This window comes from Engystomops pustulosus, chromosome 6, assembly GCF_040894005.1.
Source record: "Engystomops pustulosus chromosome 6, aEngPut4.maternal, whole genome shotgun sequence".
Lineage (NCBI taxonomy): Eukaryota > Metazoa > Chordata > Amphibia > Anura > Leptodactylidae > Engystomops > Engystomops pustulosus.
The window spans coordinates 80,977,315-81,002,716 of NC_092416.1; the positions used below are offsets into that span (position 1 = coordinate 80,977,315).

At 43.2% G+C, this 25,402-nt stretch overlaps 1 protein-coding gene across 4 annotated transcripts in view; it reads right to left on the minus strand.

Moving 5' to 3' along the window:
• Positions 1–25,402, minus strand: part of LOC140135351 (opioid-binding protein/cell adhesion molecule homolog) — a 289,772-nt gene that overhangs the window by 16,566 nt on the left and 247,804 nt on the right. For all 4 annotated transcript variants that reach the window (XM_072156743.1, XM_072156744.1, XM_072156745.1 and 1 more), the window contains one exon: positions 2,658–2,890. In XM_072156743.1, coding sequence (XP_072012844.1) covers positions 2,658–2,890 — 233 coding nt within the window. The remainder of the gene's footprint in view (positions 1–2,657; positions 2,891–25,402) is intronic.

Here is a 25,402-nt window from a genome sequence, read left to right on the forward strand (position 1 = left end):
TATTACGTGTTTGTATGGGAATGTGTTATATTAGGGGCTTATATTTTATTATTATTTTTTTTTTTTAATTAAAGACACTTGTTCAAGACACTGAACTAATGTATTGTAGTGCAATCCTATCGCAGACACTAAATACCTGTGCAAGCCGTGCAATCCCTGAAAAAAGGTGAACAGTCCGACGAAAGTGCTATCCGCGACCCTTCGTAAATAAGTCCCATTATCTCAGAAAATTAGAATAATAAACCCAAAACACCAGCAAAGGTTTCCTAAGCGTTTTGAAAGGTCCCTTAACCCTTTCAGGACCTGGCCCTTTTTTGTTTTTTCATTTTCATTTTTCACTCCCCATGATCAAAAATCCATAACTTTTTGATTTTTCCATGTCCAGAGCTGTGTGACAACTTGTTTTCTGCGTAACAAATTACAATTCATAGAGATGGTATTTAATATTCCATGCCGTGTACTGGGAAGCGGAAAAAAAATTCCAAATGCAGTGAAATTGGTAAACAAACGCATTTGTGCCGTTTTCTTGTGGGCTTGGATCTTACGGCTTTCACTGAGCGCCCCAAATGACATGTCTACTTTATTCTTTGGGTTGGTACGCTTACGGGGATACCAAATTTATATAGGTTTTATAATGTTTTCATACATTTATAAAAATTAAAACCTCCTGTAAAAAAATTTTGGGGGGGGGATTTTGCCATCTTCTGGCGCTAATAACTTTTTTTATACTTTGGTGTACGGAGCTGTGGGTGTTTTTTGCGGATTTTGATGACTTTTATTGAATTTTGATGAATTTTGATTTTTTTTTAAAAATGACAAAAAAGTGCCATTTTCGACTTTGGCCTGTGATTTTCCATTACAGGATTAAACACAGTGAAAAAACGTTATCATATTTTGATAGATCGGGCATTTTCGGACGCGGCGATACCTAATGTGTTTATGATTTTTACTGTTTATTTATATTTATATCAGTTCTAGGGAAAGGGGGGTGATTTGAGTTTTTAGGTTTTTTTTATTATAACTTTTTTTTTTTTTAACTTTTTTTTTTATTTTTACTATTTTTCAGACACCCTAGGGTACTACTGTATGGCAGTATATGTGTATTTTACTACTCATACATTACAATGTGCTGATTGTAATGCATGGCTTAACCCGAAGTAGCTTTGGGTCTTCGTGAGACCATACCGTGGCCTCCGTCCACAGGCCCAACAAACACGAAGAAAAAGCAGGTTTGGATCCAGCACTCTATGCCAAACACGGAGACGGTCCAATGTAGAAAAATGATCCTTTATTAAAGATAAAATCATGCGGACACACAAAGCTGATTGTAAGGGATGTAAGGGATTTGATCCCTTACAATCAGCTTTGTGTGTCCGCATGATTTTATCTTTAATAAAGGATCATTTTTCTACATTGGACCATCTCCGTGTTTGGCATAGAGTGCTGGATCCAAACCTGCTTTTTCTTCGTGTACATTTAACTTGGCCCACATTTCTGTGATAACATTTTTTTTAACAGTTTTTTTTAATTTTAACAGTTTTTCTAATTTTCTGAGATAAAGGGGTAGATACGTAAAAGGGGCTGTCCTAGACATATAAGAAAAAGCTATGTGACGGGGGGGGGCTGCTTAAAGTTAACATGAACTCTGTGGTCCATTGAAAAGGGACACGATTATTTTTTTACACAACCCCCTCCCCAGCTGTTTCTTATATGTCTAGGACATGTTGGTTTTTATACCAGTGCAGATTAAAATTTGACCGTCCTCTACTGTACCAGATGAATCACTGGGGCTTATTTACTAAGGATCGCGGATTGCACTTTCATTGGACTTTGCACCGTTTTTGGGATTTGCAGCTTTGACAGGTATTTAACAGGTGTCTGCGCTGGGATTGTGTCGCAAGTGATCGTTTTTTGGCACAGCTGTGCTGGCTTCCATTCAACACAAATTGAGGGGCGTACCATCGGACAATCCAACCAGGAAGAAAAAGGTGAACTCCGGCAGACCTGAGCTGGGAAGCGACACATGCAGGATATCGGGCGCACAATCTTAGTAAATCGCAGCACAGTGCATTATCGTTGGAAAATGCACTTTCTGAGAACTCCGCGAACCGGGTATGTAAATGTGCCCCACTGTGTCTGATGCTGGATGATTCATCTAGTGCAGTATAAGACAGACGAGTCATAGTTTGTACCTCCTATTAGTTGGTCTAGTTTGCGGAACCACAATATTGAATTATCTATTGCACGGACAATGTCTAAAACCTTCAGCACTTCAGTTCCAAATTGAATTTGTCCTTTTTGCTGATATTCTAATTTATTGCGGTACAACAACAGCCCCTGCATAATAAGTCTCTTTTGAGCTAAATGATTCCCTATTGACCATAATGGACAAGTCTGGCTTTTATTGTGATTTCCCTGGCAACGGACATGTTCTGAACATGAAAGGTTCAGTAAGCGATAGTCATCTGACTCAGGAGGAAAAACCCACTGCCTCATCCCGCGCAGCAGAAGAACTCTATATCATCTCCAGTGGGACAGTGGAAAACTTCCAAGTATAGATTTCTCTTGTATGACCAAATGTCCCTGTCTCCTGCAAACTGACCTTCACGATGGGAGGAGTCCTCCAGAATTAAACTACAGATTAGGGTTACACTTACCTTGTACAATAACGTGTACACGAGAGGTTTTGGGGTGATTGTCTGTCTGCACAGAGCAGGTGTAGGGTCCCTCGTCATAAATGTCCACATTCTGAATCTCAATGCTGTACTGGGTCTTGGAGTTGGCCACAAGTATCACACGGGGGTCTATTGACCACTTGTCATTGCCGGTGTATAAAATAGTGCTGCGGTTCAACCATGCCACACGAGTCACTCTGCTGTCCACTGTGCACCTGCAGAGAGAAGAAGTGTCTGGTAAAGATTCAGCTGTTCAGCAATATACTAAACATCATATATAGAGTTTGTAGATTCCTAACTGATGCCCCTTCCCCCATTATACTTATAACCAGGCAATAAGGTTATGCCTTACGAGGCAGGTTGCACACAAGTCTTTTAGGACAGATTTCTCTGTGTCTCTACCAGATCTATACAGTCATGGCCATAAGTTTTGAGAATGATTTTTTACAAAAGAACAAATTGAGAACAAATTTTTCCAAAGTCTACTGCATCAGGTTTTATAATGGCAATTTGCATATACTCCAGAATGTTATAAAGAGTGATCAAACACAGAACAGTCTAACTCATACAACAACAAAGTAGCTATGGGACAGAAAACTACCCACAAGTCTTCTAATCCCAGTGTCTGCAACTAGAAGTCAAGCCACATTAGTAATTGCACTAAAGGTGAGGTGTACTTTCCCTGATTTATTTTTTTGTTCCAGGACAATGATCATATAGGGTTGTGATGGGACATGACCCATTGTTTCATTTCTGTAAACCCTTTGGACTCTTGAAATGTTATGTGCATGTGATTTTTATTTATACGTAACTTGTCCACATGTTATTAGAGGGAAGGGGATACCGTTTCTTGGAGCCTTGCTGGGGGGGGGGGGGGGGCATGCAGCTAAATAAATACACTGGAAGGCATTATTTAGCAGCTCCTCTGAGGAGTGTCTGGAGGAGGAGAAGACATTGTTAACCCTGTGGGGGAGGGTGTTGGGGCATGGCTGCTCATTATGTATTCCTCTACACGCCCATAGGATGGTCAGAGAGTAAAGTGTAACGCCCCTGCGGTCATTGTTTTGAGTGTTTAGTTTTGGAAGGAGCAAGGATCTGAGGCTGCAGCCAGATCCTGAGGCCAGGGTGAAGATTAGAAGCGGCTAGCAGAAGAGTCTGGGGACGTTCTGGTCCAGAAGCTGAGTTGAGGCCATCTCCTATGCGTTCCTTGTGTATTTGGATTGACTGGTTCCCTTTAAGGAGGCATCACTGCACAAATTAATACCCAATTTTCCAAGTTTTGTGTCATGGTTTGAGATGGTGACAAAATATCCCCACCAGCAAACAGTCACTAGGGGAAATTATTTAGGGCTTGTACGCCAGTATTCCTCCTGATGTGTCTGGTGGCGCTACATTACAGGGGCGTATGATAAATTACCCCCAATTTTTCACCTCATCTGTGCAGAGCAGGCAACTGTTTGACTAGCTGAAAAACACTAGCCCAAAGAGTGCAGTCATGAGGGGGATATACACTCACCGGCCACTTTATTAGGTACACCATGCTAGTAACGAGTTGGACCCCCTTTTGCCTTCAGAACTGCCTCAATTCTTCGTGGCATAGATTCAACAAGGTGCTGGAAGCATTCCTCAGAGATTTTGGTCCATATTGACATGATGGCATCACACAGTTGCCGCAGATTTGTCGGCTGCACATTCATGATGCGAATCTCCCGTTCCACCATATCCCAAAGATGCTCTATTGGATTGAGATCTGGTGACTGTGGAGGCCATTTGAGTACAGTGAACTCATTGTCATGTTCAAGAAACCAGTCTGAGATGATTCCAGCTTTATGACATGGCGCATTATCCTGCTGAAAGTGGCCATCAGATGTTGGGTACATTGTGGTCATAAAGGGATGGACATGGTCAGCAACAATACTCAGGTAGGCTGTGGCGTTGCAACGTTGCTCAATTGGTACCAAGGGGCCCAAAGAGTGCCAAGAAAATAATCCCCACACCATGACACCACCACCACCAGCCTGAACCGTTGATACAAGGCAGGATGGATCCATGCTTTCATGTTGTTGACGCCAAATTCTGACCCTACCATCCGAATGTCGCAGCAGAAATCGAGACTCATCAGACCATGCAACGTTTTTCCAATCTTCTACTGTCCAATTTCGATGAGCTTGTGCAAATTGTAGCCTCAGTTTCCTGTTCTTAGCTGAAAGGAGTGGCACCCGGTGTGGTCTTCTGCTGCTGTAGCCCATCTGCCTCAAAGTTCGACGTACTGTGCATTCAGAGATGCTCTGCTGCCTACCTTGGTTGTAACGGGTGGCGATTTGAGTCACTGTTGCCTTTCTATCAGCTCGAACCAGTCTGCCCATTCTCCTCTGACCTCTGGCATCAACAAGGCATTTCCGCCCAAAGAACTGCCGCTCACTGGAAGTTTTTTCTTTTTCGGACCATTCTCTGTAAACCCTAGAGATGGTTGTGCGTGAAAATCCCAGTAGATCAGCAGTTTCTGAAATACTCAGACCAGCCCTTCTGGCACCAACAACCATGCCACGTTCAAAGGCACTCAAATCACCTTTCTTCCCCATACTGATGCTCGGTTTGAAGTGCAGGAGATTGTCTTGACCATGTCTACATGCCTAAATGCATGTAAATGCCTAAATGTTGCCGCCATGTGATTGGCTGATTAGAAATTAAGTGTTAACGAGCAGTTGGACAGGTGTACCTAATAAAGTGGCCAGTGAATGTATCTCATTGGTGTGACTACCTTTGCAGGTGTGTGTGGAGTATTTTAGGGCCCTGCTTTCTAAGAGGGAGCATTGTGGCAAAGTTTTCCTTTTTCCATAAAGGTTAAACTTCTTTGCATATTCTCCTAGAATCCTTATTAGAGTGAGTATAACCTACAAGTCTCCACACACACCTGAAAAGGTTTTATCTGAGCATGTCATTACTCTATAATGTTTTTTTGTTGGGCTTTATAGTTTTTATGAACATTTGGGCTATATCTAACAGTGTGCCCAAATAGGCCTGCAATCTGTGGATACAGAGTTAACCCTTCACTTTCCAGCAGCTATTCGTATCATACCTCTGTGATGCTGGTTTAGCATTTGGTATTGATCAGGACTGTAGCTCCTGGAAGCTGTTAGACTCTCTGCTGGAAACATGATTATACTGCTCTGTACTGAGGCAGCCTTCAATGAGCACCAGTAGCAGATCGAGGCCTGTACTTTGAATGCTCCAGCTTTAGAGTTCGCTCCCCAGCAGCACAAGTTCCACTCAATAACACACATTGAAAAACGCATCTGGAACTTTCACTCTTCACAGCACTTTTTTTTTTTTAAACTAGGTAATGGCCTTTTCTTTTTCTTGACAGGAATAGCTCTCCTGCTTTTAAGCGCTGCATGTTTCCCAAAGTGGGGACAGAAGTGAATTAGAGGATGGAAAATTGAAGGAACTCCAGCCTGTGTTCATAAGCCACGCATCCCCTACACAGACAGGAAAATGTTCTCCAGTCATTTAAAGAGGTGATCAAGTACACATATTGTTTTCTTAAGGCAGGGAGTGGTTTTTAAATGAATACCTGTTTACCCTCGATGCTCCAGCGGCAACCCAGTATTTGTCTATATTATGCAGCTGGTATACATACACACAATATATAAAACTGGTGCGGATTTAGTTTATCTCCCACCGTCCCCTACAAGATTGGTTCTTTAGGTTTTCCTCAAGTTGAATTTGTATGTAAGTCGGATCAGGTATATTTTATAATTGTAGCTCCAGCCATAATGTTTTTTGTCCCAGTGACAATTTGATTTTCGCAATTATCTGCTATCATGGGAACAAGGATTATCAATAAAACTTCATTACAGACACCTTACAGCTGATCACTGCAGCCTGGGACTAAAGTAAAGCATCCAGAGAGCTTCACTAGAGATCACATTGGGCAGAGAGGTCCATCTGTAACCAGGAATCGCCTGTAGGGTTCACACTAAAGTAATGGGGACGAATATCTGGCTGCACCAGCCTATGCTGCCAAGTCACAGTGCGGTAAGCATGCGTGGTCTCACAGCACCGTGCATGGAGAAATATAGGACATGTCCTATATTTTGCTATATTACAGCACAGGCCCTGCTCTATGGAGAGAAGAGGGATGAGCAGCGCAATGACCCAGGGGTGGACACGGGGCTGCTGTGACGTTGCTGGTGGGTATTTACCCAATGTACCTACACTACATAGTCATTTTATATTGTCACAGGTGCTCCCGTGACCCACGACTCGGGTCACGGGCGCACCCATGCTCCTCCGTGTGCCCCCCGGCCCCTGTCAAGGCTCTCACCTATCCTCGATCCAGCGCTGGCTCTGACATTTAAATGTGGAGATTTAAAGGACCAGCACCGATAATTGGCTGCCAATTCTGATAAAGACTCAGCCTCTTCCTACCTTCCCTGCCAGATCTTTGCACTCAGAAAAAGCTGTTAACTGGGTCCTGTTTCCGTGTATTGACCTTGCAGTGTGACCCTGGACCTGTTCCGGATTTCGCTCCTCCGCTGCCAGCCCTGACCTCCTGCTCCATCTCAAACTCCAAACCTCTGCCGCCTGTCTTTACCTCCTGCCTGTCCCTGACCACGAGATTGCCTGCTGACTTTGTACCTCGACCTTGGTTGCCACTGCGGACAAGTCGCACCTGTAGAACGACCTGGTGGTACCACGCCACAGCAAGTCCAACCCGTTTTGCGCCGGGCTGTGGTGAAAACCGGGGTGGTCCTTAGATTCCAGTCGCAGGTGTTGGCTTGTGTCATCGTCCGCAGTGGTCCAGGGGGTTCACTACCCCAGAAGCCTGACAGATATTTAACAGCACTTTAGTACAGGACAAAATAGCTTATATGTATTACAGTCCAGCTTCTCTAATTGTCCTTCATGTGGTTAGTCACCTTGAATGTTTTTATCATTTATATAGTGTGATTTCTTTTGTGAATTGTAAAAATAGATTGGCATAGATTTTATACTGGAATGACCTCATTCTTGTTTCTTTTGTTGGTTTGGTTTACAATTGAGAGGGTACCAGGTAAGTACCGTACTGCGGGTATGGCCAGCGGAGTTGTGGGCCTGCACACTACCTAGTCCATCTGAATGTTCATCTTGGATGTTGTGAGACACTGAAGGGGTTAACTGTGGATGGGCGGTATGTTTCCCCTAGGTTTTGCTTCTATGCAAGGCCTTAGTGCTGAGGTGGGTTTGTCCAGCACCTTGGACACAGGTGATGGGTGCAGACTAATGAGCCTGCATAAAATCACTCAGCAGAGTTGAGTGTGTTGTCTCTCTGTGGAAGGAGGCTGAGAGGAGTGTCAACTTACTGCCCCGGTCTCCCACTTCAGGAGTCCTTTGGTCCCGCTACCAATCATAGAAGTGCCCTTTGAACGTATTGCAATGGATCTGGTTGGCCCCATAGTCAAATCCTCCAGGGGGCACCAATACATCCTAGTTATCCTGGACTACGCTACACGGTATCCCGAGGCGATTCCATTAAGGAACACCTCCTCCAAAAATATTGCTAGGGAGCTGTTCCAGGTGTTCTCACGCACCGGCCTCCCCAAGGAAATCTTGACTGACCAGGGTACCCCATTCATGTCTAGGGTAATGAAGGAGATGTGTAAGTTACTACAGGTAAAACAGCTCCGCACCTCTGTGTATCATCCTCAGACAGATGGCCTGGTCGAGAGGTTTAATAAGACCTTGAAGGGGATGCTTAAGAGGGTGGTCAGCAAAGATGGGAAGGACTGGGATTGTTTGTTGCCCTATTTGATGTTTGCCATACGGGAAGTTCCCCAGTCCTCCACGGGTTTCTCACCCTTTGAGCTGTTATATGGCCGTTCCCCACGTGGGCTTTTGGATATAGCCAAGGAGACCTGGGAACAGGAGAGGACCCCCCACCGTAGTGTGATAGAACACGTCTCCCTTATGCAGGACCGCATAGCTGCGGTAATGCCCCTTGTAAAGGAGCACATGACAAGGGCACAAGAGGCCCAGTCTAGGGTCTACAATAGGTCAGCCAGACACAGGACCTTTAACCCAGGCGACAGAGTGCTAGTTCTGGTGCCCACCGTGGAGAGCAAGTTCTTGGCAAAATGGCAAGGACCATATGAAGTCATGGAGAGAGTGGGGAAGGTAACCTACAGGGTATCTCAGCCGGGGAGGAGAAACCCGAACAGATATACCACGTGAACCTCCTAAAGCCATGGAGGGAAAGAGTCCCTGATGGCCATGGGAGTAGAGAAGGCGTCTGTCCCCAAGAAGGGGACACCGGAGGTAGGTGTACCCGATGCCAAGGTGCCTGAAGTACGGATCTCGGAGTCCCTCTCCAGGGCCCAGATTCAGGAAGCGAAGGAGTTTGTGCTCCGAAATATGGATGTGTTCTCTAAGTTACCGGGACGTACTTCAGTCATCAAGCATGACATCATAACTGAACCCCACATCCGGGTACACCAAAAACCCTACCGGGTCCCTGAAGCGCGCCGGCTTGCCATATCCGAAGAAGTCAGGCAGATTTTAGACCTGGGGGTTATCGAGGAGTCTAAAAGTGACTGGTCGAGTCCTATTGTGTTGATTCCCAAACCTGATGGTTCCCTACGGTTCTGCAATGATTTTAGGAAGTTGAACGAGGTGTCCAAATTTGATTCCTATCCCATGCCCAGGGTTGACGAGTTGATAGAACGACTTGGACAGGCTAGGTTCTTCTCCACCCTTGACCTGACGAAAGGGTATTGGCAGGTACCCCTGACTGACAGGGCTAAAGAGAAGACCGCTTTTGTTACCCCTGATGGGCTTTTTCAGTACGTGGTACTCCCCTTTGGGCTACATGGGGCTCCCGCCACATTCCAGAGGTTAATGGATCTCGTGCTAAAACCTCACCGGAGTTATGCCTCGGCCTACTTGGATGACATCATAGTCTATAGTAACGACTGGGAGAGTCATCTAGCCAAAGTACAAGCAGTGGTAGACTCCCTGAGGGCGGCAGGGCTGACAGCGAACCCCCAAAAATGTGCACTGGGTCTGGAAGAGGCCCGTTACCTGGGGTACCGTATTGGGCGAGGGGTCATCAAACCCCAAGTAAAAAAAGTAGAGGCGATCCAGCAGTGGCCACGACCTTTGAGCAAGAAGCAAGTAAGGGCTTTTCTGGGCATAGTGGGCTATTATCGCCGATTTATCCCCGATTTTGCGACAATAGCGGCACCCCTGACTGACCTGACCAAAGGTAGCAGGGCGGTGATGGTAAAGTGGAGTGAAGAGGCTGAGGGGGCGTTTCAGCGACTTAAGACGGTTTTGTGTGAGGGACCGATACTGATCACCCCTAACTTCACCAAGACCTTTATTGTGCAGACTGACGCTTCTGACGTGGGCTTGGGGGCTGTCCTGTCCCAAGTGGTGGAGGGTGAGGAACATCCTGTAACATTCCTGAGCCGCAAGCTCACACCTCCTGAAAAGAACTATAGTATAGTTGAGAGGGAGTGCTTGGCGATAAAATGGGCTCTGGAATCCCTGAGGTATTATTTGGTAGGGCGGCAGTTTACACTAGTGACTGATCACTCTCCCCTAACCTGGATGAGTCAGGCCAAAGAGAGGAACGCCAGGGTCACAAGGTGGTTCCTAATGCTCCAGAATTTTAAATTCACGGTGGAACATCGAGCAGGAAAGCTGCATGGGAATGCCGATGCCCTATCCCGTACCCACTGTCTGATGGCCAAAAGTGTTCGTCCCCACAGGGTCAAACAGAGGGGGAGGGTATGTGAGACACTGAAGGGGTTAACTGTGGATGGGCGGTATGTTTCCCCTAGGTTTTGCTTCTATGCAAGGCCTTAGTGCTGAGGTGGGTTTGTCCAGCACCTTGGACACAGGTGATGGGTGCAGACTAATGAGCCTGCATAAAATCACTCAGCAGAGTTGAGTGTGTTGTCTCTCTGTGGAAGGAGGCTGAGAGGACACAGCCCTGACCTCTGTGCCTGGAGCAGCTACGTGATCGTTGTATAGTGTGAGTTAGTGGACTATTTGTATAGTTAGCACCCTGACGGGTAGGTTTTTGTTTGTTTATTCAAATACCTGAATGTAAAGGCTGGTTTATTTTTGCTGCAATAAACGCAGGCAAGACCTGTTTGGACTGTACCTTGGTGTCACTGTCTTGAACTGCATCACAGCACCCCGCTACCACGGTCTCTACCGGGCCAAATCTTCCACATATGGTGCTTCGGATTGCGGGCAGTTCAAAAAGACATACACCTTAAAGGCTCGCTACATCCTGCAACATTGCATGGCCTGGGTGAAAGCAGCAGGCAAAGTGCAGGATAAAGCCAAGATGGAGGACTTTATTAAATACCTGCAAGAGGAGGCCAGAGCTAATCGGCAGCAGCAGCAGGAAGAGTCCCTGGCTAATCGGCAGCTGCAGCAAGCCATGCTCCAGCAGCAGGAGGAGAGGTCCCGCCAGCAGCAAGCCATGCTCCAGCAACAGCAGGCAGAGTCCCGAGCCATGCTACAGCAACAGCAGGAAGAGTCCCGAGCCATGTTCCAGCTGATGATGGAGAAGTTTTCTGGCATTATGGCAGCACCGCAAGCGACGACTACTGAGGGGTCCCATACTGGTCTGCAAGGGTACCCGGTTGTCCAGCGTTCCGCACGGGCTGCAGTACAAAAGGCTTTATTTTTGCTGCAATAAACGCAGGCAAGACCTGTTTGGACTGTACCTTGGTGTCACTGTCTTGAACTGCATCACAGCACCCCGCTACCACGGTCTCTACCGGGCCAAATCTTCCACAATGTTCATATGGTTTTTGTGCAGAACTAGGCCAGTTAGCAGCTGGTGTCGTTTTTGGACGCAGGGTTTCTATCATACATTGGTGTATGATAAATGTCCCCCATTATCTGTAGGTTCTGTCTGTGTGACTGTGTGTATGACAATTCACAGAGTGAAGTAGTGTCATTCACAGAGTGAATCAAGTGTTTCTTGAAAATGCACATCGGGGGCTAGAATGCGGATCGGTAAGGGGAGGTGGCACACAGGGCTCTTGCACCAGGTCTTTAGCTACTCCCCTGGGAATAACAGTCTCAGAAGTGTTTTTGTATGAGATGTGGTTGGGGTACAATTCTTGTATTATGATATTAGCCGCAGAAGCTGGAGGTATTTTTCTTGCAGGGAAGTGGGCTCAGAACAATCTTGCAAGTTAGTGTATAGGAAGACTGAGGATGGGCTGTCTTTTGCCTGCTCACACAGTTGGTGGAATAGCTCAAGTAGATATTATTTTGTCTTATTTCAGTGGGGTGAACTAAAGTGCAATAACTTTATTACAATTCGCTGTGTATTCAGGAAGTATAATGAAGAACCTGGGAAGGAGGAGAGTGAGGGGTTGTCTTAAAAGGATTCAAAAAATGTGTAAAACTGTGAGTGCAGCCCGCACTGGGGAGTCTCCAGAGAACCAGGCAGGATTAAGGTGGCATTATCCTAAATTCATTAACGCCATGTGAGAATCGATCGGCTGTTACAGATATCCTGCTCTAAGTGAATGGATTAGTACAATGGAAGAGAAGCTTATGTGCAGCAGCCTCTATAGATCCTCCCCAGTTCCCTTCCTGCATCAAGGGCTTTGTAGAAATCGGGAGGGTAACTAGCCCTTATACTGACCCAAATCATAAATACATGTAATCCTGTTAACCCTTTCTGTGATGGAGCTTGTCATGGCTTCTAAATCAACAGGGGGCAAATGCTGGATTATTAAAAATGTGGTACTTCTGCAATGTACATTTATGTATAAAGCAGGGGACTATATTTAAGTGGTCTATTCAAAGTTGCACACTGTGAATATTCAGATTGCTGCCCTTGGTATCTGTAGCACACACCCATTGTCTGCCTCTAGGTACCAACTGATGGAAGGGTTTGGTATGATATATTTTGATATGTTGAAGAATTTTACATGTCAGCAGAATGTGACTGGGACACTTGTCTCTGACAGAAACTATAATTAACTGTATCATTTGTCCCATCTGTTACTTCATCACGTGCAAATGATAGACACAGATTTTCATTATTCAGCTATTATTAAATGTGATATGGATGGAGATGAAAATGTTCCTAGCAGTGAGGTATTAGATGCAGAGTGCTTCCCTGGTATATTAGTTGGCCTGCTGACTGGCCTGATATCAGGTCATGAAGATTCATCCACATGAGCTTATTACATACGTTCCTCACCAAAATAGTGATAGTTTCCTCCAGTCAATAATACTGCTACTGAACATACAATACAAATGTGCAGCAGAGATTTGAAACACACTACTTCAACAATAAGGAACATAAAACAATGGATTGTTAACTGTGGACTGCTATTTGTTATACAGGTTGGTTATACATTGGAGTCTCAGTTCATACTGTATTGAGGGTTCAGAAAAAGCAGAAGATAAGGGGTTAATGCAGCTATTTCCTTAATGAAGTGTGAAGAGTTCCGGAGTGTGGCTGGACATGGAGGAGAACAGAATACAGCGGATTTACACATAGTTCCATAATATGTACTCTTCTAATTTCATTAATAAAGGGGGAGTCTGCTGATACTTGCGGGGGCTGTGGGAAGAAAGATAGAATGATGGCCGTTGGTGGTGAGATCCTGGGCAGGACGCAAGACATCCTTGTAGTGGGCCTGACTCACCCCTCAAACACTGACAGCAGTACCGATAATAATGTTATTAATCAGCTGCAATCGGCTTATTATAAATTTTCAAATAAGCCATAACATTAAAACCTTATGGCTGCATTGAATGGGTTGGGAATAATAATTCACATGTGACACATATTAAAATGCCGGCATAGTTTCCCAGGGTGTTTCCAGTACGCAAGTTTCATACTGCAACACAGCTTGCCAAGTATAGAACTGTACATCCATTTAGAGTACCAACAATGACCTATGCCAACCAATGCATCATTACTGCACCATACACCATGCACCATAGTGTGATCTCCCAGGCAATAGAACTTTGACAAGTGCCACTATGTTATAAATTGTGACGGTCCCTATAAGCCCTTCTTGGTAACAGTACTCTGGCAGGTGCCCTTATTCGCAGAATGATTTGCCATGCCTCACTGCAAAGATTGTACAAGAATGGTTGGAAGAACATGACAAGTGTTGAAGGTGAATTAGGCCCCTAAAAGTGCCCAGATCTCAATCTGATTAAGCTTTTGTGAAATGTGATTGAAAAAAGTGACAATTAAATGTGCAGCGGCAGGGCCACATCTTGTGTTGATACAGAAATACATCTGCTGTAGCCTGCTGGTGTCTAAAACGCATGTGTTTTATGTTACTATGCGTTTTACAGCTTTGAGAGCGTTTTTCTTCATTGCTGGAAGTGTAATCAGCTGTAGTAACATTGGGAAACAGCTGCTTGCGTCTTAGACGCCACATGTGAATGTATCCTTAGCATAGACACCCATCCAAAGTGCAGCTAAACATAATCCAGCATGTCCTCTCATGTGTCTGCTGGATTTACCAATTCAAACTCAGAGTGGAAGTGGGGCAAATTTACTCACCCGTCCGTTCGATTTCCTCTAAAGTCCGACGATAATGCACTGTGCCGCAATTCACTATGATTGTGCGCACGGTATCCTGCATGCGTCGCTTCCCTGCTCAGGTCTGCCCTTACACATTTCTGAGCATGATATACAGTATTTTATTTTTGCCCAGGATATACAGATAATGCCCCAAGTTCAAAGATGAGTTAGGAACTTTCATTTAATCAACTACCCACCCTATGATTTGGCACTTATAACAGTAGATGAAAAGATTCCTAAATAAAGAGATTCCCCTAAAGCAAGTCTTTTTCTTCCTCACCAAGACATATATGATTCAAAGAACATATGCACATTGGCTGTATAATAATATATACTATGCAGAAAAGGTAATAGCCAGCCTGTCAGATTTTACCTTCTTCTTTCTGGTGCATGTAAGTGCTTGATCTTGCGACCCAATTTGAAAGTTAAATCCCGTGCTTAGTCCGAATCAGTTGGATCGTCCGACGACACAACCCCCGATTTCTGTCGCATGAAAGCGTGCAACATATTCCCCAGTTTAAATACCCGTCGCAGTGGCGCAAATCCCGAAAACTATGGAAAATCCGACTAAAGTGCGGCCATAGGCCCTTAGTAAATATGACCCATTGGGGGGGGGGGATTCATAGTATCATAGTAAATAAGGTTAGAGAAAGAATATGTCAGTAAGAATAATTCCTTGGATCAACAGAAACTATTAACAAAAGATTTATTCCCATGCGAAGTGATATTATTGCTCTCCAGAAAGGTATCCAGGCAAATTATCAGCCATGACAATATCTTGCGGCAGAGAGTTCCATAATTTCACTACTCACACAATAAAGAAACCCCTGTCTATGGCGAGGGTTTTCCAATGTTGGAGGGGCATGGGAAGAACAGGCAGGGACGTGAATAAGCCACTATATTTAGTTTATTCTTTGCCATTAAAACAGCAGAGACTATAGCTGTAACACATTTTCTGTTTCTTAATTCAGCGACAGGACAAAAGTTCACTTGTTAAAAACAATGTTTCATGCTTGATTAAGGGACTGTTACTCGAAAAAATTCTTATTGTGACAGCTTAAAAGATTAAAGCAACATGTTTCAAATGCACAATACGTCCTTCATCATGCTACCTGAATACTACACGCTTCCGGATCTACTACAAAGCCAGAGCCTCTCAGTAGATCAACAGTGGGGTTGATATTAAGACTTGTGCCAATCTTAGAGATTCCCCCCATTGTGATAAGTTGTTCTGGGTTCGTGTCTGCAATTCTAGGAGATACAAATGGAGCAAAAAAACCTCTCTCAGTAAGATATAGAGGATCACCTCTCTTTTTCAGGATCACTACAAGCTTAAGCGAGTCCTGCTGCTCCCCTCCCTTGTCTAGCCCTTCTCGTCTCACAGCAGATAGTTCAGCCTGATACTGGGCACAGCACTGCAGAGGGAGGAGAGTGGCAAGGTTGTGTCAATAGCATGTAAAGTCCACTCACATGACATTATATACAATATACTATATATAATATACAATATAATATATATATTGCTACATGTAAACATGGAGGCAACTTTAATAAAATTCTTGTGTGTTAATCATGTTTTCAATTAGACATGACATTTTCTGCTATTTATGTAAAAAGGATATGCTGTGACATTAATGGAAACTGAAGGGAAACCCTACAATTATTGAAGCATATAAACAAAAGTAATCACGCTTCAATCAACTTGCTATATCACTGATTGTCTCTCATTACGAGACAATTATTTACTCCTATTAATGGGCTACCATACAAATTATGAGCAGAGATGAAATCTCTGCCTTCCAATGAGGAAGGCAGTGGATGAGGTGATGAAGCAATTCCAGGAACAGGTCACAGCATCATTGTGATATATGATGCAGGGAGTCCCTTCTTCCCTGCGGATCAGTAGGGCTGAACTGTCATTTTCTAACTCTTAGACTGCATGATATGAGACAGGAGGTTTGTGCAGAGTCTTAACACTGTGAGATTGTATGTCTATAGAAGCTGGAAGTACAGTAATAGAAATAAAGATTTTCAGAACATCACAACACCACTTTGACATAACAACAGAAGCTTTCTATCTATGAAGCCAGTATTCAAATTTTTTAAAATGAGAATTTTAGAAGGAAAGGAAAGCCCTTACACATTTCTGAGCATGATATACAGTATTTTATTTTTGCCCAGGATATACAGATAATGCCCCAAGTTCAAAGATGAGTCCTAAATAAAGAGATTCCCCTAAAGCAAGTCTTTTTCTTCCTCACCAAGACATATATGATTCAAAGAACATATGCACATTGGCTGTATAATAATAATATATACTATGCAGAAAAGGTAATAGCCAGCCTCAGTTTCAAGTACAGACAGTCAGACATTTATCAAGAACTGGCACATCATTAAATACTACAGGCCTTCATGCGCTGCCTTCTTGGCGTGAGGGTGGCGCATGTGAAAAAAAAAATCATCATTCTCGGGCGTGCGCCAGGATTTGTAACTTTTTCGTGCTCTGAATGTCAGAAATCTGGCGTACACTGCATGATAAATCCTCCTGTAGTTGTGTTTTTAAATTGAATGTGTATGCAAGTCAGAACAGGTTTCTTTTTTTAAGTGTAACTCATTTTTTTACCTGTGATGATTAGATTTTTAAAATTCTTGGTTGTAACCACATTTTCCACAAATACAGCTGGTGACAGGCTCCCATAGAGCCATATTAACTAAATGCCACCCTAGGTTTAGCTAAAAATAGTTTCCTCACTGTCAGGATCAGGGGTAGTGGACCCACTGTACCACCGCAACGTACATCGACACCTGGGAGCGGAGTCTAAGCAGCACCTGGTTTTCACCAGAGCCTGTCGCAAAGTGTCGGGATAGTACCAGGTTGTTCCACAGGCGCGACTTTGTTTGTGGGGGCCAAGGCGAGGTACAGAGTCAGCAGGCAAAATCAGAGTCGTGTTAAGGCAGAAGGTCCAGACAGGTGGCACAGGATCAGAGTCGGGGACATAGCGGAAGGTCAGGGCAGGAGGCAGAGAATCAGGAACGTAGCATGAGGTCACAACGGAGATTATACAGAAATGTTTGTAAGGATTTCTCAGAGGCATAAGAGAACAAAGATCTGGCAGGGGTGGCAGGAAGAGGCAGGCCATTTATTAGATCAGCGGATGGCCAGCGCCAATTAGCGGCACAGGACCACAGGCAGGTAAGTCAGCCTGCTACGGCCGTACTGGGGTACAGGGAGGTACACGGTTGTGCCTGCGACCTGGTACATGGGTCGCAGGAGCACCGGTGTCACTCATATCCCATTAAAATCAACTTTATGTTAACCTACCTGGCATCAGAGGGGATGTCATGCTCAGCTGTCCTCTTCCATCTCCTTTAAAACCATATGCCCCTGCCATTTAGCACTTCATGTCATGTGATCTGGTGATGCCATCTAAGGTATAAGGACATTACCTCATGTATGCATCTAATCACATGAAATTACAACATGCCTTCATGAACTTCTACTCCCCCCATCCTTCATGAAGGCATGCTGTGATGTCATGTGATACAGATGTTAATGTTAGAGGGTAAAGCAAATGTTAATCGGTAAAGGACCTTAAATGACATCACCCTCGCTCTATTATACTTATTGCCTAGAGGCCGAGTGCCCAAACTACAACAAAGACCCGCTTATTTATCGCAAAGTGCCAACACAGAAATGTATTGGTGAGGACACCAATAAAGCAGAAAATAGTCCCAGGTAGAGCTGTCACTTTAAAATACCTCTGTGCACAGAAAATCCTGGGCCGTCTGGAACTGCAGGAAGATACCTGGAGTCATCTCTGGTGATGGCCTGAGTGCCAACAGAAAGGGCTCTGAGTGCCACCTCTGGCACCAGTGCCATAGGTTAGCCATCACTGGCCTATAGTATTGCCTGCAGCCCCAGGTTCTGGGTTTCGCCTCTTGGCAGGACCCGGCTGTAACTAACTGAGCTAGCGTCAGCTTGCTCAGTTAGTTACATTATACACTGCAATACATGTGTATTGCAGTGTAAGGGCTTGCACAAGCAATCGGATGAACACTTGTTAAAGACCAAGTATGAAAAAATTTAAAAATGTCAATTAAAACGAAAGGGTTAATTTTTTTTTCTGAAAGAAACACAAACTTTATCGCTTAAATTTTTCACCTAACATGAAGTGCAATGTGTCACGAGAAAACAGTCTCAAAATTACCTGGATATGTTAAAGCGTTCTCAAGTTATAACCAATTATCATGACACATGTCAGATTCTAAAAAACGAGTCTGGTCATTAAGCTGAAAACAAGCGGTGATAATGGGTTAACACATGCATTTATCGAAACTATGCTAACATGGTGGTAATGCAATGCATTAACATTTGCAATCACAAAATGCATAGTTAACAACAATGTAATTAGGAAAATCTCTCCTTAGCAACTCAGTATTGCATTTGAAACGCTGTGTAAACACCACATGTGAACGCAGCCTTTGGTTTTTGTAATGTCAACAATCTGCAACACCCCTGCCAATACATAGGCAGGCTAGCAGTTGTGAAGAACACCCTCTCCAGGTCAGGAGCTGTCAGGGGAGTTGCAAACGCTCTATGAAGGTTCTGGAACCTGGTCATTATGTAATAGCAGCTGTAGATCCTGCCAGAACAGGCAATAGTTTAATGGGTGCAAGTTATTATCCAATGATGTGGCTGTATTGTAAACTGGAGTGTAATTAGAGAGGTGCTACCACCTGACCAGGAGCACATGGTCTGATTCCACTTCTAGCTGGTCTTAGCACATGGACTGAGTGAAGAGAGACAGTGTTCAGTACACCTTCAGTACGGACACTTAACCTAATCCCAGGACCAGAGTCAGGAGACTCAAACCCAGAGCTGCAGCTTCCACAGCTTGGACACAGCTCCATCCCAGCCTGCATCTACTACCAGACTGGTGCACTATTCCTAAGGTTCCTCTCCAGGACCACTCCAGTACCAGAATCTGTTGTTAACTGTTTAGGCCCGTTGCCTGCGACCTGTTGTTCAATAAAGAACCGTGAGTTAATTTGCACAACGTTGCCTTTATCTGATCCCTGGATACGGTCTACCACCACGGGCTTTCCCATCCGTTACCGAGGGACTTATCATACAGACACTCAGGGGTTTCCCCAGGGAGAATCAGTACCTCAGCCTCTCCTTCCATATTTCCTGTACACACCACCTGCTGGAGACCTGGCAGGCTGTAGGACAGCCCTCCGGTCCACATACCAAGCACTGTGACATCAGCGTGCCCTAGGCCGCAATTGCCAGGCACTCCGGTATTCTGGCCCCTGGCTGGGTCCAGGCCCCAAGAAAAGGCTAGGCCCCGGTGGGGGATGTTGCAAATCCATCAAGACCATTGACTTGTTCTCTTTATTGCCTTTTAGCTGAATGGAAGCTAGGTCCAGACAGGACAATGAGGGTGCATCTACTCGTTACAGTCAAAACTGCATCTCATTTAGTTTTTGGTATAGGAGCAGTTTGTTATGTTATCAAGTGAAAGACATTAACTGAACAGGTGAATCCCATTTGTTGAACAAGTTTCACTTCAAAATCACCTTTTCAGTTCATTTACCTGTGAAACTAACAAATCTGCAGCTAGGGGCTCTTTCAAATTGGCTTGGTTTTTCACGTCCGTGGTTCAGTGATTTCCACAGAGCCTCACAAAGCCATTGATTTCTATGGGTGTTTTCATATTGGCTTTTATTTTCACTGATATGTTCTCAATAGAAACATTTTTAAACATGTCCTTTTCTTCACTGAAAAAATCGCGTATGATGTTTTCAAAGCTTTGTTAAACCTCCATTTTTTTTCCGGACATGGAGACAAAACAAATCAAAGTGCATGAAGGCATGCCACAACCAAATCCCATATGCTTTTCTGTAAAGCAGCTGTAAACACTTTCATTTACAAAATGCAAATGTTAATGCCTGCGTTAATGCGTGTGTTAAAATTTAGTTAACAAACACACATCACGTTAACGGTTGCACTTTGTAAACACGAATGTTAGGAGCTGTTTAATAAGGCAAATCTCTCTCCAGCTAGTGGAATATGTTGTGAAATGCATGCATTAGACAAGACGTGTGACTGCACCCTCAGTTTATAAACATAGTCAAAGAGGTACGTCTGACCGCACCCTAAGGATGATGCCACACATGGCGGTTTGAACCCATTTTCGGTCCGTTTTTAAGCAGTCCGTTAGCAGTCCAGTACCAATTTTAATAAGATAATTTCTAAAACCTGTCAAAAACGGATGCATTTTTTAACACATGCGGTTTTTAACGGACTGCTTAAAAACGGATCAAAAATGGGTTCAAAACGCCACATGTCACGTTTTGGACCATTTTAAAGCACGTGTTTTCAGTCTGTTTAAAAACGCATGTGTTTGGCTGGTTTTAATCTGTTTAACAGCTGCTTACACTCCTAGAAATGAAGGTAAACAGGTTCAAAGCAGCCAAACGCATGGTAAATATTCAAAAACGCATCTGTTTTTAAACAGACTAAAGATGCATGCTTTAAAACGGTCCAAAAATGTGACGTGTGGCCTCACCGTAAACTGATAACGATGAAGTTTTAGCTGCCATGTGTGGATGTACCCTGAAAAGGCAAGTCCACAAATGGAAATTCCATATCATGTCAAACCTATACCCCAGGTTTAGCTGCTTCTCAGGTTGTCCTGATGATCTGAACAGTTCCCTGCACTCAATGAGAAGTGGAGGGCGGCAGAGTATTAATACAGGATATCATTTGTCTGATGACTGTCGCCACTGTAATTTTATCATTGACCCTGAACATTTTGTCAGGATTATAGTGCCATCACCCACTTTACTGAGTCCTATGCCGCTCCAAGCAGTGATAGGGCCTGTCACCCGTGCAGGTTACAGACATGTTTATCCTGTTGTCATTCCAGAATTACATGGAAATAGAAAATAGGACAGAAACTGACACCAGTGGCCTGAAAATTGCTGCTGCAAAATGGTCCCTGATGCTCACCATCTGTTCTGTAGAAATGAGAAAGGAGATTTAGAAGGACGGACAGTGATATCTGGGAGCAGGGAGCTTATTACAGGTCATAACACGGCAAATCATCCCTCTCATTCACTGACGCGGTTTGTAAATCCGTTTCTAAGTGAACACAGATCTCAATCAGCAGCCAAGGATCCAATCTCATACATTGTACTTATCCCACACCTGCTCCCTGAGCAGCCAGACCCCATCCTCAGCAGATGGACGGGGCAGACTTTCCTACTACTACTCCCGAGCTCTCCTTCACTGATTGTATCCCTGACAGCAGATTTCCATCTTCCTCTGATGCCTGACCCCCTTTACATTGCAGTCACCGGAGACAGTGGGGGGCACGCAGCTCACTGAGTTCTCACAGAGTATCAAGGGAAGATGCGGCAATATTTTGGTAAGTTAAATTTCTCTGTGGGGTAAGTAATTAAAAAAAGATTTGCATGTGGCAGAGTGAACATGGGATGGGAGGATAGGTTATCTCATGATTCATGTTCAGCCCTGAGATGTGATGTTGTAGATTATGGTCTACAGCTCATAACTTTCCTTCAATTCCCCAGATCTTTTTCCTATATGCACAAAGGATTATCTCGAAAGAACCATCATGCTCTCTACAAATATCCATCCACTGAGAATCTGCCTGCAGACTCCTCTAACCTTTGCGCTGCATTTGAGAACACTGCTTTCCCTGATTTTCATTGTTACTTAGATTTATTACTTGATACACTCTTGTGAGGCTTCTGTAAACCCCATACCTCTCTACACCAGTTGTTGACTCTATGTAATGTCATTCAGCTCACTGAACAGAATATCACAAGACTGATGACTTTCCACTTTGATGGTTCAATAACTCAAATGTTAAAATGTCTTCCAGGAATATGAGCACTGAGATGTATATCTACACTGTGTTACTATAATAATATAGAACATTTGCATAATACCCAACATAAGTGTACACTATGCCTTTAGTCTTACCAGCGTGTCACTTCCCATAAACATCAAGGAGAGAGAACGCAACAATGTTAAGAATAAGAAAACTCTTAAGGGGTTTTCAGGGTTTGTGGAAAAAGTCTCTATAGCCATAAAATCCTGGTCATGCCCACACAATGCTTGATGACATGTCATCTGTAGCAATGTCAATGTTATGTGACCAAAGGCGCCAAAAAAAAATAAATAAAAAAACAACAGTACAGGAACAGGTTATTCAAGCTTCCCGCTTATTCACAGTCAGGGGAATTATGCTTCTAGCCTCCACCATTCCATGTCTATACAACACATACATATCTTCCAGTTTTTACTAACAGGAAATCTTGAGTGAAAACATGGAGAGACTGTAATATACAGTGGGGGAAAAAATTATTTAGTTGGCCACCAATTGTGAAAGTTTTCTGACTCTAAAAGATGAGAGAGGCCTGTAATTGACATCATAGGTAGGTCAACTATGAGAGATAAAATGTGAAAAAAAAATCCAGAAAATCAAATTGTCTGATGTGTAAAGAATTTATTTTCAAAATATGGTGGAAACAAGTATTTGATCAATAACAATAGTTCATCTGAATACTTGGAATGATTGTCATGCTGAAAGACCCAGCCACATTTCACCATCAATGTCCTTGCTGATGGAAGAAGGTTTGCACTCAAAATCTCATGAAACATGGCCCCATTCATTCTTACATGTACATGGATCATTCACCGTGGTCCCTTTGCAAAGAAGCAACCCTAAAAAATTTAATTGCCCCCAACATGCTTCACAGGATGTATGGTGTTCTTTGGATACAACCCAGCATTCACTCTCCTCCAAACACGACAAGTTGTGTTTCTACCAAACAGTTCTACTTTGGTTTCATCTGACCATATAACATTCTCCTAAATTGTTCTGGAACATCCAAATACTATCTGGCTAACTTCAGGCGATCCCGGATATGTACTCGCTTAAGCCGGGGAACATGTCTGGCACTGTAGAATCTGCGTTTCTCGCGGGCAGTGTCTTACTGACTGTAGCCTTTGTTACATTGGTCCCAACTTTCTGCAGGTTATTCACTAGGCCCCCTTTCCCCCGTGTGTCTCTGAGATTTTTGCCCACGAGGTGAGATCTTGTGTGGCGCCCCTAATTGAGAGAGATTTCCACTAGTCTTGAATGTCTTCCATTTTCTAATTATTGCTCCCTCAGCTGATTTTTCTTTTCACACCATGCTGCAGGATAACAATTTTGTGTCTGGTGTCTTTGGAAAGCTCTTTGGTCTTCACCATAGTACAGTTTGGAGTTTGACTGTGAGGTTGTGGACAGGTGTCCCTTTATACTGATAACAATATCAAACAAGAGCCATTACTATAGGTAATGAGTGGAGGACTGAAGAGCCTCTTAAAGAAGAAGATACAGGTGTGAAAGCCAGAAATCTTGCTTGTTTGTAGGTGACCAGATAATTTTTTCCAACATAATTTGCAAATAAATTTGGTAAAAATCAGACAATGTGATTTTCTGGATGTGATTTTCTGAATTTGTGGGAGAACTTGCACAATTGGTGGCTAACTAAATATTTTTTATTCCCCTGTTGTATGTGGGAGCCCTAAAAAGTCATACCAGTGACTATCAGTCCCAGTGACCATCATACCAGTATTATCACTGATAAGAGAATAACATAAAAAGCATAAGAAGATGGGAATTAATCATTTACAATAAGAACTACCTTAACATGGAGTGAAATCAAGGCTGACAAAGCATTGTAACAAAATATAGTCCTTGATGTAACAAACAGTTCATGACAAGTAGTGTGTTTTCTGAAACACCATATTAAATTATTCCATATATATATTCCATCAATATGCTGGCAATTTTAAAAGTAGGAACGCATCACTGACTAGATTGTCATCAGTTTTAAACTACCGTAATAAACCAGATTCCAGGTTTTTCAGCATGGCCCACGTTCCTTTATTTTTTTTAAACTAGCTATTAAAGCGAGAAATTTATGGGAACACCATCTCTGTATGCTAAAAGCTGTAGGGCTGTCAATCATTGATGGGACTACTCTCATGAATTACCAGCATAGAAAGTACATTGGTTCAAATACAAAAAAAAAGGTTGTATATTGCATGCTGATACAGTTTACACTGCTCTATAATGAATAAGTATTGTAGAGCAGTGTATTGGACTTGAACCAGCGATCAGAGCATCACTGGTTCAAGTCCAAGTATGTCTAAGTAAAAAAAGTTAAAAACACTAAAGTTTAAACATAAGAATAAATAAAAAATAAATACATAAAAATATATGCCCCTAAAATGTCACTTTTCCATAAAAACACTTAATAAAATATAGAAAACACAAACACACAAAACACACAAAACACCCCAACATATTTGGTATTGCCGCGTCTGTTAACGGACCTGCACGATAAACTGAGGTATTTTCATAATTGTTGCGACCCATAGAATAAAAATAATATACTTTTTTATGGTTTGGTAAACTGCCAAAAAAAAACCACAAAAAATCCTCCTAAAAATTGATGATTTTCATTTCCTCCACCAACAAAGAGTTAATAAAACTCACCAATTAGCTATAGATTCCTCAAAATTATGTACCAGAAAAAAACAAAAAAAAATTATAGCCTGTACAATTTGACAATGGAAATCTGCTCTGGATGGCGCCTCCTTCCATTCTATGCCCGGACGTGCGCCCATACAGCAGATTACCACCACATATAGGGTATCAGTGTACTCGGGAGAAATTGGGTATCAAACTTTGTGGAGCCTTTTTTCACTTCTTAAAAGTGCTTTTTCATACGTTGAGGGGTGTAGTTTCCATAACGGGGTAATTTATGAGTGTAGCTATTATTTAGGCCTCTCAGTGTCAATTAAAAGTTGAGCAGGTCCATCCAAATACGGGTTTTGTGATTTTCCATTTAAAAATGGCTCCCAAATTCTGTGGAATATGTGGAATTTTAAAAAACCATGCCAACATAAAGCAGACATTTGGGAAATGTAAGTTATGAATTTATTTGGGTGCTATGACTATCTGCATCAAAAGTAGAGAATTTAGAACTTTGTAGATAAAGAATTTTTCTAAATTTTTGCCAAATTTAGTTTTTTTCATAACTAAACACAAAAGATTTCATCTAAATTTTTAAA